Here is a 17,639-nt window from a genome sequence, read left to right as displayed (position 1 = left end):
TTCATGACATTTGGAAAGTGTTTAGGTAGAGGCGAGGCACACACAGTGATGTCTGTACTGGCTTTGACTTCTCTGTGAGGTGGGACAGCTGCTGCTTGGATGGCAAGGGGATGGTGTTGGAGGTGGTGGAGAAGGTAGGCGGGGTTGATGGAGGCAGAACTTCCTGTCTTTCTGTCTGCATCCCAGTGCTTTGAGAAATAACTGAGCGCGGCATTCATTCAAGGACCTTGACTCTCGCTACTGAAGTCTGGAGGCTCAGTCGGGATTCAGCAGCAGCGGCGGCAGCAGCAGCGGCACTGACAGAAGATAAAGGAGGGGAAAAGTGAGACAGAAAGACAGGAGGGAATAGCAGGAAGGAAAAATAAGAGGAGTTGCGCGCCGGATTGGAGCAGTTATTTCATTCCTCAACAACAAGAAAACATGCGACGGAGGATTTGTTTTACGCATGAGAACTTCCCTTCTCTCAACTAAGACCCCCAGCTTTTATTCACAATTCACCTGAACATCATCAAATTTCGCGGATACGTCGAGGGCACCGGACCTCCCCAGTGGTGTAGCCGCGGTGCTTCTGGTGCGTCTTTTTGCGCTGGTGGAGACTGTGTGCGAGTGCGCGCGCGTGTGTGTGTGTTTGAGAGAGAAGTGGTGGTGGTGGTGGTGGAGGATCAGCCGGAGTGGCCGAACAGCCTGAAGGATGCTGGAGGGCAATGCCTGCAGAAAGAGAGGATGAGATTTGTCGAAAGGCGCTGGAGCTGCTCTCCGACCTGTGCTCCAAGGGGGAGGTGCAGGACGACCACTGCCTGGATTTCATCTACTACTTCAGGGACCTGGCCAGACCGCGCTACACGGACTCAGGTCGGGCTCCTCAATCTTCTCTCTGACAGAAAGTAGATCCGGAATTATATTATAGGAAACCGCGGCTGTCCTCCAAAAAAAAAGAAGCATCTCAAATTTGCAGTTTAATGGTCAAATCGAGTTCATCACGAGCTCCGCGAAAATAGTTTTTATATTTTTAGAGGAGCATTCAGCACACTTTTATCTTAAACAGCACAGCTTCTTTTAAACTTTTCAAATTGGGTTTAAAGAGAGACATAACGATGTATAAAAATAATCATGTGTATGCAACTGCCTCGCGCTCACCACACCGTGTTTCACGATATTCCCATTTCACGAAATGCGAGAAGAGTGCGATCTGAACTTGTTGCTTGCATCAAGCACCGAGCAGAATAATCTAACAATGCATCTCAGTACCATACACATATATATATATATATGTGTATGTTGTGTTTGCAAATCCACTACATCATCCATCCATCCTCCTCGCTTATATCCAACCGTGTGAGTGTTGGTCTGGTTTCTCTTTCACTGTGGCGGTGAGAAGGGGGAAAAAAAGAAGCCCCACCCGTAATCCCCCACAGCTGCCGGCACTTTGCAGATGGATCTTGCAAAAACAATGAAGACCAGTGGTGTATAATCCAGTTATTTTAGACTCCCAGTATGTAGTAGGCCTATAGTTGGCTTGGAATGTATTTAATATTGATATTAGAAACAATTTTCTGATCAGAAAGGAGGAGGCCAGTCTGGAAAAAACTTTAATGAGGCTGAATTTAAATAATTACATTTACGCTGCACATTTGACCACAAAAATCCCTGAGAAAACTGTAGGAATATTACAAGGATACAACACATAAATACCACAAATTTGAGTTTTATTTTCTTTAGAGCATTTTACAAAACCAGCCATCTCTACTGTGATAAAATGTTTAGTAGAGTGTGTGTGTGCACGTGTAAGTGGTTTGGCCATGTATATGCATATCAGAGCATGCGGGCTGTTTGATCATCTTTCCTATGCGTGCATATGGTCTACAGTGTACACACAGTGCAGGAGCACGTTTGTTAATTCATTTCTCCCCGCCTTTGTGTGTTTGTGTGCGAGCGAGTGTTTACGTGTATGTTGTTTTTTTTATTTTCTAACAGCAGCTCTGGCTGGGCCGCTGATATTTAAACATGTTACAATCCATCATTAAACATGTATGATGAAGAGGAAGTTCAAGCTACCAGAGTGGTTCCCCTGAGGAGCCGTGACCCACTTCCTCTTGTATTAGACTGCTCTAAATGCACACACACAGTTTGATCCACAACAAACAGCTACCCCTCTTAGTGGAGAGGGGAGAGACTGGAGCTATACTGCTCTCTGATACTGGAAGTTTTAGGAGATTTTTTGCAACAGTTTCAAAAAGGCACCCATCCAAAGTGGCTGGATGGGTGCCTTGGGCGCTCACAGGAGGAATCTAAATCTTCTTCTTGCGCCAACAGACATATAATGAGACCACAATGTGTACATGTTGATCCTCCGTAAATGTTCAAAATAGTTCTTGGTCATTTAAAGGTGCTCAATATGAAATTCCGAGCATATTTATTGGACAGTGCAAACAAAGCTAACAGTTTAATAACAATATTGACACACTATTGGTGTTAATTAATTAAAAAAATCTGCCTTTAAAACTTAATACAGACCACATTGCTTTACAGTAACAACAACCTTTTAACACGCTATCAGTTTGGCCTTATTAGCAGGAGGGAAGCCAGTGAGGGATCATGTCCTTATCGCAGTGCTAGCAACTCCGACAGTTGCTAGTGGTGTAGGAGAAACAATCATGAGAGTTACAGGGTGGTGCCTCTTCACAGATAACTTCATCATGAATCTTTATCTAATGCTTACATAAGTAATTTCAAAATAACCATATGCAACAACAACTTTTTCCCCGGAGGAAACATGACCCCTAAATATTAAATCTGCACCTTCCACTTCCGGTGAAAAGTGTAGATTTAACAAATAGGAGTTGTTAGAGACATGACAAGGGCCTGATCCCTCACCATCCCACCACCACCACCATATTCAGTACATTCTGTACGGACTGTACAAACACATCTTTAACACTAAACCTTTAAGTTGAATGTAGTGCACTCTCTTCACTGACTCACTCACTAGCTACTTACTCACTGACCGAAAGAACTGTCAACTCGTGGGATTTACAGAATTTTACTTCTAGCCTTTACTTACTTCTTTATGTTTACTGAGCCATTAGCCATATAAACAAAGCTTGAATAGTAAAATATTCTCAGTACTGAGCATAACAGTTTAAACTGGCAACATACTGAACTTTCTAACGATCTAGAGACTAAATTGAAGAACACCGTGGCTCTGATCTGTACCCTAAACTATCAGAAACTACTGTAAAACTTTGTGTCAGACTATGTGCTCTGGCGGGCCCATTCTGGGCCCTGTTAGGATACCATCGTGAAAAAATGACCCCTTAGAACAAAAATGTACTTTTGAGTGTGCAGCCTTCTCCTCGGTGGACCTCCATGAAGGCAACACCTCTGGGTGCTGGATTGGTGACGCAATTGCAAGGCCTTTTGTTTTTACCTCATTTAGTCGTACCCTTCCTACCTTTGAGGCTCACACTAAGAGGATACTTTCAGTTTTTTAAATACTGCAATGCATTAAATATGCATGTTTTGATATATGCTAAACACATCTTAGTTTATGCTACTGTAATGCAAAGATACTGTAATGTCATGCAAAAGCTTCTCCATTTGCACCAATGTTTCTCCAGGTGTCTTCCAATTATGCTTCCACAGTGCTTTCACGCAAAACAGCTTGTTACGTCCCTTTTCTATTGGTCGAGGGAGGATTAGGGACTGATACAAAAACAACCCAAATGATAACAAATAGCCCATGAACCATAAACGATATTTATTTTGCTCACGTACAGTTCAATATGAGTGAGTCTCAACACAGAGTGGGAGAGGATGGGACGGGTGTGGTCGTGCCAAACAATTGAAACCAATACAACAAAACTTGGCCTAACGAACTAACCTCTGAAATCAAACAAACAGAATGGCTTCTCTAGCTTATCTAAATGTACTCGACCAAAACCAAATACAGATGGGGCACCGACCAATAAGCCTAGTGTATCTAGACACAGAAAATCAACTATGTGTTTTCCAATGTACAGGGTACCCCAGACTCACCTGTCAGCAACCTCTCACCACAAACATTAACCTGAAGTGTAGCTCTCAGCATTGACAGAAAACAATTGACGACAAGACCAGCTGAACTCCTGAGTCTTCCTGCTTTTATCTTTGGCTATATCTTTGGATAATGCTATATTATACAATAGAGCCAGTAAACATTAGCTGTTAGCAGCCTGTGGGAAGCACTGTCCTGCAGAGGTTGTAGTAAGTTACATTATGATGTATTCAAGCTCTAGTCAGTATCAATTAGTATCGAGAGAAAGTAAATCAGGGCTAAACAATTGGGCAGTAAATTGCCTCAAGCAGTTGTCCGAAAGGGCAAGTGGAAAAATTAACGTGATCTTTTGTAGGTACATGCTGATAGTTATCAGCTGACATTCATCATGATCACATGATGTATTCAAATGTAATCTTGTAAAAAAAAAAAAAAGTGCCAGTACTGGTATCAACTACTACATTTCTGGTAGCTTGACATCCAGTCATTCGGTCTCATGCCGGAATTACTCTGCTGGCTTGTCTTCATTCAATTACATCTGATCATGTCTTCATACACATTGCAGTTATATATATATATATATATATATATATATATATATATATAATAACAGAGTGGGCCTTTTTTGGTCACTCCAGAGTAAGATTTTACTTACTTTAGCTTACTTTTTATTTGCCAGGTTTGGATAGCATCATTTCTTTATAAAACCATCACTAAATTTGCGTTTAAAGCCCCACCTAAGTTCTTTGTAAGTACTAGTGGATCACTTGATGCCATTTGCACCCTTAAAACTGAGCGAATGTCTTGGCAAGTGAAGACTTTATTAGTGTATAAATCAGTTACTTTTCAATCAAAAGCGATCAAATATATAAACAGGAAGTAAAGCAAACTTAACTCATGATCGATTGTAAACGTATGCATGTTTTTTTTTATTCCCGCCCACCGCCATGAAGGAAATGCATCTGGCGAGAGCCAGCAAGACCCACCGGTCTGAAGCGCTACATTACAAATTAGATTATGGCGGAACGCCACTGTCTGAAAAAACTGACAGTGTTGTAGCAGACACCCTGCAAACGGTCCGCATATGTTACATGCTGCCTGCCTGCTACACAGCAACGACAATGTCCTACAGAAAGATGAAATACAGAAAATACTTTCATTTCCTGGTCTCCGTGATGAGGGATTGATTACATGTTTGGGGAAATAGGTTAAGTTTCATTACACCCTTGATTGCATTTTTGAGGAATGGTTGCCAGGCAACATAACATTATTGGATATTTGGGGAAGAAATCGTTGAGCCCCTGGTGATATTCTTGAATGAGCTCAATAAAGTTAATGGCTCACGTCTTCTTGTCTCTTCTCTTAATCCGCAATCCACCTACCCACAACACTCATTTGAATTCCCTGCATACAACTACTTTCCTTCTGGTGTTATCCATGTACAGGTATCCCATTTTCTTCCCCACGCAGCATTGTGAAAGTTGTTTCCAGGACATTATCCCCATGTTTCCACTCAGAAACACACCTACCATGCCCTTTCAACTCATCTATTGTCTCATATTGAACCGCTGTTGACTTGGCTGTTGCAGCTTATTGAGCTGCACTAGTGCTGCGCTCCCCAGAGGACTGCGTATCGTACATCGAAGAGTTTAATGAGATAGCTCTAGCCCAAGGCCCGATGTCTGACTGTAGCAGGCAGTGGAACAATAAACTGGTCATAATCACAGGCCTCCATTACTTAATCTACTTTTAATACTTCTATGAACCTGAAGGTTGCATCGTTTTTTGGATATTAAAATGTGACTTTCCAGGAATGTGGCATCAATATGGTTGTTGTTGTTTGTTTAAATGATGCATGTGGTGGTTAATATTGGACTAAGTGGCAAGGTTTTTACTAGTCTGGCAATGTTGAGCTATATGCTAACATGCTCACATTGACAAAGCTAACATTCTGTTGCTTAGCAGGTTATGTTTAGCAGGGAATGTTTACAATCATAGCTTAGCGTGTTAGCATGCTAGCATTAGCTCATTATCATTAAAACACAAGGTACAGCTGATGTTAAATAGAATGTTAGATTGGTTATCAACCAAACCATTGGCCAAATAAAATAAAATTGACCTGATGCTAGAACAGTTAAAGGATGACCAAAGCTATGACATGACAAAGTTAGGACATGAACGTTTTTCAATAGTTCTTGAATTATTTCAATTTGGAGCACAATAGTAGATTCACCAGCCTGCAGTTCCCATCCCCAGAGCATTGTAAGTGGACCTTTCACCTCTCACTTTGGGAGCATCGGTCAGTCATTTAAAGTCCAAAATTGAAATACAAAGCGTAATTGTGGAAAATAATGAGAATTTCAGAATGAAACAGCCATTCAACTGTGATATTTACACTGTTACAGTTTAATCGAAGGTTACTATCTGTGTAGGTGTGCTGGATAGTAAACAAGAATAAACTGGCATCATTGTGAGTACCTTGTGTGTCTCTGATTAGTGTCTGCCCTGCTCAGGGACTTAACAGTGAGTGTGATGGGCCTATAATGAACCTACCTCAGAGGCACGGTGACCTCTTGGCCTATATCCACTCATCACCACTAATGCTTGCAACCACAGAGAGAACAAAAATAAAACCAACAATAAAATGGTACATTCCCGAACTGCCCGAAGTCAGTGATGTTCATGGTTATTATTATGATGTATGGAGTTAATAAGAAGAAACAAAGCCAAGTACAGAGAGGTTTTGTGTGGCCGTCTGTGTTTATACAGGCCAGTATGCCAAGGAGGTCACATCTGAAAAGCCTGCAGCACATGATTTGCAAAGTTTCAGGTCTAACGATAGTGGGTTTTTAAAGGACGACATAATAACGATTGATAGGAGCAGGAAAAAGCTGGTGGCAGATTAATCGGCCGATATAGGGCATTGAACATGGATACATTTCAGCAAAAGTGGCCCCCAAATGATCACATATGGCCAATAGTTTATTTAGGAAAACGTAAAGTAAGGGCGTGGAGTTCCTGGCGGTGAATGGGGAGATTAGCAAATTCGACTTTTACACTGTACACCGCAGTTTTGTCTTGTCACACCAATTAATGCCGCATTTTTTACTTACCAAGTAGTTTAGGTGTCTAACCTTAACCATACCTTATCCATAGTTTCCAGTTGTTTTGTTTTTCCAACTTAGATTTTGGTACTAGAAGTGCCCTGGTTTCCAGTTCCAGCAAAAGAGGTGGAACGCATTAGCTGAAATGCAATCTTAAACAATCTATGCCAACAGTCTTACATATGTTCCCATCAGCTAAACATGTGATGTTGACTCTCGCACACTTGTGGACGTGGAAAGTATAACTTCAGCTTTAGAGTTTTATGAGTCCTCTTTGTTCTTGGACTGAACTTGTTCTTGAAGTGAACGAAGCTATCACCTGCATCACTGTATAGGCTTCCTTAATGAAGTGACCCAGCATTGGGTTCTGTCCTCGTCACTGTTTTTGCTAATCCGCTCGTCCTTTTTTGGTGCAACATGTCCTTAGACTCCTCCGTTCTCTGGAAATCAACCCAACCATCTTATAGCCTTCAGCCCCTCAGGTGAAGCTACATGACATCATTTTCATTACAGGCCTGAACCCAATTTTTCCTCTGGTCCTCTGGATTTTGGCCATTTTGGATAACTCTTATCGCTTCTCCGTCAAAGAGGTCTTTATGGAGTTTAATAGACGATCTTCCTTTAGATAAATTGGCTTTTGGGCATCGCATTTGCTGTCCTCCTTTGCTTCAGCATAGCCACATTATAGGTCTCCTTCCTCAGCCAAGACTGGAAACACATCTGCAGAATTGCATCATGCCTGTTCCAACATTTCTCCATAGGCACCCGGTAGTTTTAAATTAATTGTAGTGATTGCATTTAATTCAGCTCCTTGTCACCGCTCACATCTTTTAACCCTTTGTAGGTTGCAGTGGGCCACATTTCCTTGCAAAATCTTTTAACTGGTTTAATCTAATATTGTGTCTTCAGATCTCGCTATTTTGAAAAGAAAGCTCTGAAAACAAGTGGAATTATTCCACACCTTCTTCTGAAGTTTTGAAAATGGGAAACTAAAGCTAAATCTATGACAAAATGGCTTTCTAAGATGGATATGCAGCATTGTAGAAATCTGAAAGAAATTCAGATTTTTTGTGAGGCTTTGTGTGTGTTTCACACGCTCTTTATGTTGGATTGGAATTCACCAAACATTCCTTGAACAGCAAGAGCTGGGAATGTGTCCCAGGGGAAAAGTGTTTTTCACCCCTAATGATAATGGATTCATAGTACAAAATGAAAGAGGCTGAGTTGGGAGGGACAGAAAAAAGCCATGCTAAATTAGCTTTCAGGCAGTTTTGATGTGCACTGTAACTGTACAGATCATAGGATTCATTTTGATATTGGAGATAAATTCAACTTATGGATGTATATTGTTACCAGACAGAAGCTACTCTGTCGGTGCCTTTTGATTTGACTGTGTGAGAAGAAAGGCAATCTGTCGGTAGGGTGCTGAGGGTTAAACACTTTGAATACAGAATAAAGATTGCACAGATGGATACACGCACACTCAAAAGGTTAATGAATAAATCCTCATTCCTGCTTGGAAACTCTCCTAGCCCCCGACAGGAGACAAATGTGATGGTGTGTCTGCATGTGTTAGTGTCAGTGCATGTCACACTAACCAACGTGTTCTGATGGGAAGGCATATAAATAGAATGCCACTTTTGAGGACATTTTGCGTGGCATGTCGCGCATTTTAAGCGCTTTTTCGCAGACAGGGGCACGGTCGCAGTTTTGAACGTTGAGGTTAACGTTGTGAATTGAAACAAAACTGCTTCATTATTTCTACGCAACAAAACTACTTGGTTCAAAAAAGGTTGTGGTTTGGCTTCAAACGAGGACATTTGTTGCGGACATTATGTGCGTGAGCTAAATAGTCAACGGAAATAAGTCCTCGGTTTCGAGCACAACCTCTGACATGCAAAAAACATACACCAGACCATGCTGCAATATGGCACATGCCAAATTAAACGTGCGGAACTGGCAGGAACATTTAAGTTTCATAGTTGGTGATGGTGGGTCTCTTTTCTGCTTCTTTCTACAGAATAGGATAATCAGCCACCCTAGAGCGTGTTGTTGATTCTCACAACGCCTCATCAAAGGGAGATTTAGTCCAAATCAATAAAAGCAGCCATCTGTGTGTCTGTTCGCTTTGGTTTTTTTTAGCTAGATTCACATCAGAGGCAGGAGAACGCCTCTGCCAAGGCTTCTATCAGGAAAAATCAATTTGCAGTGTTGGACAATGAAAATCAGACTCTGATCCCTCCCACTAATGCTGGTGCTTCCTGGTGGTGAGAAGTTCTGTCTGTTGCTTCAAAACCTTAGATGCGTTGCTTTTATCATGTAATTTTGATGCAACAATTTGCAACCTCGTTCTCATAGCTGAACTGCCCTGAACCTGTTACCGTGACAGAATTGACCTTTTTGCTTAGTTCTCTTCCCGTAGTTGCTATTGCTGCGCCTTTCCATTCTTGCATGGCACATACGAGGCAGTTCACCAGGATGAAGGCGGCGCATTAACCACTGAAAATTCTTAGCGCTTTTATCAACTATAGCAAGTAACTTTAGCTCCATGAGTTAGATAAAACACTGTCTCCAGCTTTCTTAACACAGTTGAATAGGGTAAAAACTAAAAATGACTAATAGATATCACCATGAAACCTCCCCAGTTGGTTTCTTAAACTAAGATAATTCATCTTAGTTTTCTGAAATGTTAATTTTTTAAATACGCATATGAGCCATTCTCTTTTTAAATGAGGTTCTTTGCATTGTATAAAGCCAGGCTGAAAATGTAATTTCATTTTGTTGAACAATTAGAGTCAATGTTTTTTACAGAGGGAATTATAGATCATCTCTTTTTATCACTCCATACATTTAGAAAATACAGTCAACAGCCATATAGAAATCTATATTTGGCATGTTTTTAGTGATACAATGTAAATCCGGCTGTGGAGGATATATGAACAAACCCCTCTGTGAAAACCTTAACATTTAGATAGGAATACAAATTAAAAGTTTGGTGGATAAGAGCTACTGAAGTGGAGCTTTTTGGCTTAGAGAGAAACATCTCATTTAGAGAAAACGGCCTTTAAAGATATGATTTGTAAAATAATGAAACTCATATTATATACAGGTGAATTGGGTAAAAACAAAGAACAAATAGATATCACCATGAAACTTAATAGAATGACTTTTTCATATTTCAAATTTTAAAAAATATTTGGTTTTCATATGCAAATGAGGCGTTAACTAATGCTAACTTTTTGTGAATTTAGGATATATCGCAAATCGGCAAACAAATAGTAAAAAATAGTAAAATGAATACCTTTATGTGTACTGTGGATGCTCTCTTTTCCATTAGTCTGAAAGAAGACGTGTATGGGAGCAAAATAGCCCAAAATTCACACATAATTCTCACTTGATGGCTAAAAGACTGCGGATAAAGTTGCATGTCCCAGACAAAAAAATCGGAATCCTCCCCAGTTAATAAAGAAGAAATGGAAGGAGCAGAATTGTCCTTGCATTGCAGTGTAGGCCAAAAAAGGCTGTTATTTCATTCTAACAACCTTCGAGATTAGTATAAGCTCTTTTGTTCGTGTTTGAAAACTGAATGTATTAACAATGTTACAAGAGAAAAGGCTTCGAGGATGAGAACTAGAGTTCTGTACAGACCTAAAACGAAGACCGGATATACTAGACATGGAGTGGGCTAGTTGAGAATGAGGCCTTTTCTTTTAAACCTAAACAGTAAATATATAATGCAGCAGGAAATGCTCCTTGACATTGGAAGTACAGTCGTGTTGGGTTACATTAATACTGTAGTAGTTAGCTGGACATGCTTAAGTTTGCAGCTTTTGTGAAAGCAGACGATTTCACTGTTTAATCCAATTCTATTATGTTTTTGGTTTTTGAAAATCTTAAAAAAAAAGTCCAAAGTCTTTGAGTCACAATATTAAAATAGGTCTTCAAAGCATAATAATTACATATTTATTGAATGAATTTGCATGGATGTCCAAGTAGGGCAGCACAATTGATTTTCTCAATTTTCAAAAGGTCACGTGTGTGTAATAAATACCATTTTTAATTAAATGTTGCACATCATATTCCACAGTTTGGTTCAGATCTCTTCAAGAAGCTCACCATTTTAATGTTTTTCAGTGAAAATGAGAGTAATGATGTAGAAAATATCATTCCCATTAATGTCACAAATCATATTGCAATTGCAATATCAGTCACAACTATCCCATTTGGATATTTTTTCAAAAGCATCCAGTTCCATGATGGACATATATGTTCTTTGTTCTGAAAGCACCAAATGAGAACTCAGCAAGGGATTTTACTACCCTATTGACCACTTAGACTTTGATGTAAACTACCTCTAATGCCTACATGCTTTATACTTGCACCAGTTATTCCTTCATCCATAAACACAAGCAATCCCAGCACAGATAATTACACTAATCAAAACCTCTCTAACCTCTTTTTTTTTTTAAATTATAATTGTCAACTTCCTTTCGCTTATTGATTATTGAAGCTCCTGAATCCAATTAACGGCCACCAGCTGTACAGGGTTTAGGCACCGGGCGCCTTGATTGCATCCTGCAAAAAGGACATGAAAAGCGGGGACACCATGCAGCTTTAGAAAAGGTTCTTACAAAGGTAATCGAATGAAGCCACAGGTCGTATTCTAAAAGCCAAACTTATGAAATTGTTGACAATACTGATTTATTTTTGGTCTCAAATATTTCGAAAGGAAGGTGGCTTGAATGGAGATTGGTTAGCCTTGGACGGAAACAAGGTTTATATGAGGAGAAATTACTTATATTGGCTGTAATTTCATTTAGATACAGAAAACCTGAATTCCGGGTGTGAAATAATTCTATTTTTTGCATCACCTATTAGGCACATCAAAGCCAGGGCACGGCGGGACAAACTGCACCCTCTCTAGCCGAGTCAGCTTAGAATACGAGCCCTGCACTCAGGGAACACACGCTGTATATCATCTCTCCGCTGCTTTCAATTCCCGCCAGCTGGTGCCCGGTGTATATAGCTGCACACACAGGTGGGCTGGCTGTGTTCCTGCTCGCCTCATTTCACAGATCTTAGCGCCTACTGTGCTCTGATGGCAGTGCTTTGCAAACATAGATTCCTTTAGGTTTGTGCCCATTTTATTGGGATATTACAGCTGCGGTTGGTGATCTTCTTTAAAAGCATCCTTGTTATATTTGTTGTAATTCTCTTGACATCCCGAGAGCAATCAGAAAAATCAAATGCTCTTGACAAAAGAGAAAAATCTGGTATTTGTTGTATCTTTTCATTCGTCTGCCTATCTACTTGTGTGCACACGGTCCGCACACTCATTGAGCGTCACTGGAGTCTCTTATGAGCTGCTTGCTTAACAGCTGTGAGCGCTAACAACAACCGTGTTCCTTGTTTCATAATTAACATTTTTGGGGGAGTGGCTTTGGAGGGAGGGACGGGCTGTCGGTGTTGCTGCCATTGACTGTATATAAGAAGTGGACGTGGTCATTGTGACGTCACCCGTTGGTTTGTGGACTGTCACGAGTTCGGCGATTTCGCCGTCACCATCTTGGATTACGGCCATTGCCACGTTGTTGTTTTTTTGCAGCCAATCAACGGAAGTTACAATATTTGGAACACAGAGGAGTGACGTAGAGACGCCGTATAGGCTACGTCTCTTGTAGCCGCAGCGACCTGTCAATCACAGTGAGCCTGCTCTAAAACATACTCCACTTTATGATCTGTTTTGCTCAAAATTGGACCATAATTTTAAAAATGAAGGTCATGGTGTATTGAAGAAAACTTAAAACTATAGTGATTGAGACCATAAACGCATGTTTATGATATTTACTGAGGCAATAAATCAAGTGAGAAGTAGAGTTATTTTCTCATAGACTTCCATAAAATGACTTCTTTTTGCAATCAGAGGAGTCGCCCCCTGCTGGTCAGTAGAGAAAATGTTATGTAGTGTTCAGTCATGTTAAATGCTCAGAACCATATATATATATATATATATATATATATATATATATATATATATATATATATATATATATATATATATATATATATATATAAATATACAGTATATATAAAGCTGAGCATTCACACCAACCAAGGTGTCAGCCATCGCTATTAATGAGCCACTCCCCAGATCAGGAAATTGTGCTGCTGTTCAAGCTCTTTTCTTGAGCTTTGATCTTTGGAAACATTGAGAGAGAGAGAGCCAACTATCATATTTGCATTTTCAGGCATAGGACGAGCTTTTCTTCAGAAAATTGAGAGGGTAAATCAACACTGAATCACAGAGCGGCAACGTTGCACCGCTGTCTATGGGCTGACATGTTCAGTCATGTTAGCTGCGCCCTAATCGGTGATGTCACAGCAGGTCGCTCGCTTTTGACATCTGATGGTTGCTGTGACATGACATCACTGTTGCCCAATGTGCAACATGAATGCAAAGAGCAATTAAATGGACATAAAATAGAATCCTGAGCCCCCCTGCTGTGTCCATGTTTCGCAGCAACCTGCTTTGCCGGAGAGGCCAATGGTAATTGTTGCGATGGATACCAATCAACGGTGTAATCTCCACATCATGTGCCATTTAATTACATGTTCTATGCCTTGACTTGATGAAGGTGGCATGTCTGTGGCATATCTTTACACTGCTTGTATAGCATAGATTGTGAGAAGGCAGCTGCAATATTACTGCCTTACTGTGGCTTCATAAAGTATTCAGACTAGAGGGTGACACGGGAGTAGATTTTCGCTCCACTAAATTCCACAAAAACTCCAAATCCCAGAAGAATGACTCCCGTTCAATCCTCTTTTCCATGTTGTGTATCTGGTTTAAAAACTGGCCGCTGTTCTTGTCCCATTTTATACCAAAACTCAATGTTGACTTATATTAACTACAATAATTTAAATAACGTGACTAAAGTGCATATTTAAAGCCAAATCATTATGTTTTTACTAAACATAGTTTGTAGCATTTTTGTTTTGTTTCAATTTACAACTTTAATCACCATTCAGGAGAAAATATGCTTTTTAATCTCTCAGTTCAGCACAGTGATGCTTAATGCATCTATAAATGAGTGCAGTTGTTTGGAAAAACAGTGATAGTTCAGAGAAATAGTTGAAATATGGATGCATATTTTTCTTCTTCAATTAGTTTCTAAGTGAATCTGGGTCTTGTGTAGTTTTATAATAAAGACTGGAAAATGTTTTTTCTTTCTAACGCAAGGACTGGACTCTAATTGCATCCATTAATGAGCTCATACACATATCTCACATTGTGCCTGAGCACTCTCCGCTGTCCCATTAAGAGATGCTCTCAGCTCTTTTAGCGGCGAAGTCAAATGATAAAGGAAAGGACTGTTGAATAGATTTGCAATGCAATTTGAACATCACATTGAGCAGTTGTTAAAGCAGGGCATATTTGTTCATAATGTGAAGCTCAGAGTATCACTGATATTGTCAGTATATCATGGAAACTGCAAGGCATTGTACCAAACAAGGACACTCAGTCCGATGGGTGAAAAAAAACTTCAGACGGTCTTTCTCAGTGTTGAGTCTGATTCAGAACGACTAGCAACAAAGAAAAGGAGAGCCGAAGAACAAAGCGGTGATGGAGAAAGATACAGAGAGCACAGTCATCTCTCTCTCGCTGTAACTCTTTCTCTCTTCCGGATTGAGAATGAGGTTGTCATCTTACTACATAGCTAGCTAACTAGAAAAAGTAGTGACAAAAAATAGCAACATGCACGCAAATTGACTACTGGTTACGAAACAGTATCAAGTAATATTGATGCCTCTATATAACACAAGTAAAGAGCCATCAGTGAAAAGGTTGGCGTTTTGTTCTCTCTGGACACCACGCTGTTGGAGGCCCAGACCATATTGCCGGGCCCACTGGGGGTAAGGGAGACAAGGGAGAACCAGAACCATGACTTTGCAGAACAGACTGTCAGACCCTGCTGCAGTAAAATGAGAGGTTTTCTAAAAGGGACTCTGGTGCTCGGAAAAAACTGCTTTTTATAAAAAGTAATGAAAATAATAAGTTGTAGAGTAGAAAGCAATTGATAGAGCAGACACGTGTTGAGAATTGTTTCAGGTTTTAATGGTTTGGATTCAATCATATACAGTATATATTGTGTACATACTGGGTCTCATGCATAAAATTCATGAAATCACAAAAAAGTTATAGTCTTTCCTTCTCATTTAGCATTCTGAATAAACACAGTCTGTCCTCCCTGGGGAGCCAGGTTTGTCTGTGCCAGCGCTTTTCACTGGCAAAGCTGTGTTCACTGTTCATTGAGTCCCCCCTCCCCCCCTCTCTCTTCCATCTCTAGATGTATCGGTGAGCCTGTTGTCCCTGCTGGTGACCACCTGTGGTCTGGCTTTGTTCAGCGTCTCCCTCTTTGTCTCATGGAAGTTATGCTGGGTGCCCCTGAGTGGCCGCTTCCTCCCAGATGTCCTCAAGGGGGCGCACTTTCTGGGAGGGGACCAACAGCCTGTCCTCACAGAGGTAAGGAAGGTGATGTTCACATTCAAAAGGGAAAAACATTGATATGTCAAGCATCATTTAGTTTGTCATATGACTCATTTATATTTTCTTTGTGTAAACAGAGCGTAGATATGAAATATGGACAAAGTCTCCATCTGCATAGTCACCCATAGGTTTCTAAGGAGCAGTTGTTAAGCTCAGAGTGGGTGGCTCCAGCACTCGCCATCTTGGCAGTGCCGACTTTCTTGTGGCAAATCCAAAAATGGGCAAAGAAGTGGATCACCAGCGGACCAGGTGACGCAGCACAGCAGAAAGCTAGCAGCTACAGACATGAGTCGGGCACTCACCTGTCACTCGAAGTGGCCACTCCCTTAATTAACCTAACTTTAAGCTTTATTATAATTCAAACAGATGGGTTATACAGACATTTTTTTTTGTACCAGGCTGTAATCATGTTTATATCTGCTGTAGAGTCGGGCATTTTAACATGGGGGTCTATGGAGATTGACTGGTTTAGCTGGTTTAACTGGTTAGCCGTAGTGCAGTAGGTTCATAGCACATACCTACATGTAGCCATTACCACAATGCAAGCCATTACCACAGCTCCACTGGTTCAGTCCAGTGGATGGCCAGTCCTAAAGGAGCGATCAATACCCAAATGGCGTGGTAGGCTTAACTGTAGGCTGTTGCTGCTATTGCGTATTTACATTGCTGTAACTATTACACAAGCTGTTATTGACGTATGCCGTACAGGTGGACGGCGACGAAAGGGAGTACAGCGAGGATGGCTGTGTGAAGGAGCCTTCAGGACCCCTCTCGGCTGTGGCTGTCCCAGAGTCAGGCCTAAAGATAAGCCACACGTCGCCTGACATCCCACTGGAGACCCAGACCAAGGTGGAGAAAAACCAGTTCCACACTCTGGCCAGGGACAGGGTCCAGAGACAGATAACTGAGCCTACTTCGTCTGTACGGTCAGTACACATCAAAACCCCAAAGCTATTGTCCATATTTTGGCTTTGGCAGATTAAACACAGATGGACACACACAGACACCTAGACCTTTGATTTCAGAGATACCTTTTTACAAAGTTGACAGAATACAATACATCAGGCTTAAGGACACAAAGTGGCACCAGCAGTGGCCTCACAGCAACAAAGACTTAACAAAGAAGAGTCAATACAAATTGTTTGAATGTTTTTATTTGTCCACTTTTACACTTTGTTTCAGGCACAACTCCATCCGACGTCAGATGAACTTGTCCAATCCGGACTTCAACCCTGCTCAGTTCCAGCGCCAAGAGTCACTATCTGGTTTGGGCCGAATCAAACCAGAACTCTACAAGCAGCGATCGGTGGACGCAGAGGATGGCCATCGCCCCGATGGCTGTGGGCGTCTCCTCTTCGTCTTGAAGTTTGACTTTGACCTGGAGCAGCTGATCGTGAAGATCCACAAGGCCCAGGACCTTCCTGCCAAGGACTTCTCAGGGACTTCCGATCCTTACGTCAAGATCTACCTGCTGCCCGACCGCAAAACCAAGCACCAGACCAAGGTGCACCGCAAGACACTCAACCCGGTGTTCGATGAGGTGTTTCTCTTTCCTGTGGCGTACGCCGAGCTGTCGAGCCGCAAGCTGCATTTCAGCGTCTACGACTTTGACAGGTTCTCTCGCCATGACTTGATTGGCCAAGTGGTGGTGGACAACTTCCTCGACCTTGCTGACTTTCCACGGGAGACTAAGCTGTGCCGGGACGTACAATACGTGACCTCGGTGAGAAAGCAACTTTTATCCATTCCTTAAATTCTATCACTCTGTGCTATCTCTCTTCCTCTCCTCCTTTGCAACACTGATGCTGCATGTCTTAGTAAAGCTTTCCATTTGTTACTGTCAGTACCAAGGTGGGTTGTTAATAGTGAGAAGCTGACTAGGTTTGTCCGAATGTAGCAGTATTATTACAGATGGATACATGTGTACGTCTGTTAGACCAGCGGTATCCATACC

General features: G+C 41.2%; 1 protein-coding gene across 1 annotated transcript in view; it reads left to right on the top strand.

Moving 5' to 3' along the window:
* Positions 1-704: 704 nt before the first annotated feature.
* LOC306698259 (synaptotagmin-9-like) overlaps positions 705-17,639 on the top strand; it is a gene marked incomplete at both ends in the record, with an annotated part of 41,638 nt that continues 24,703 nt past the window's right edge. The window contains 4 exons of the mRNA XM_079162499.1: positions 705-852; positions 15,486-15,661; positions 16,394-16,611; positions 16,868-17,408. Of these exons, the coding sequence (XP_079018625.1) occupies positions 705-852; positions 15,486-15,661; positions 16,394-16,611; positions 16,868-17,408 (1,083 nt within the window). The remainder of the gene's footprint in view (positions 853-15,485; positions 15,662-16,393; positions 16,612-16,867; positions 17,409-17,639) is intronic.

This window comes from Pholis gunnellus, assembly GCF_910591455.1.
Source record: "Pholis gunnellus genome assembly, chromosome: 7".
In the NCBI taxonomy this organism is placed as follows: domain Eukaryota; kingdom Metazoa; phylum Chordata; class Actinopteri; order Perciformes; family Pholidae; genus Pholis; species Pholis gunnellus.
The sequence above is the reverse complement of the archived record's forward strand: the minus strand, read 5'-3'. Positions and strand labels throughout refer to the sequence as shown.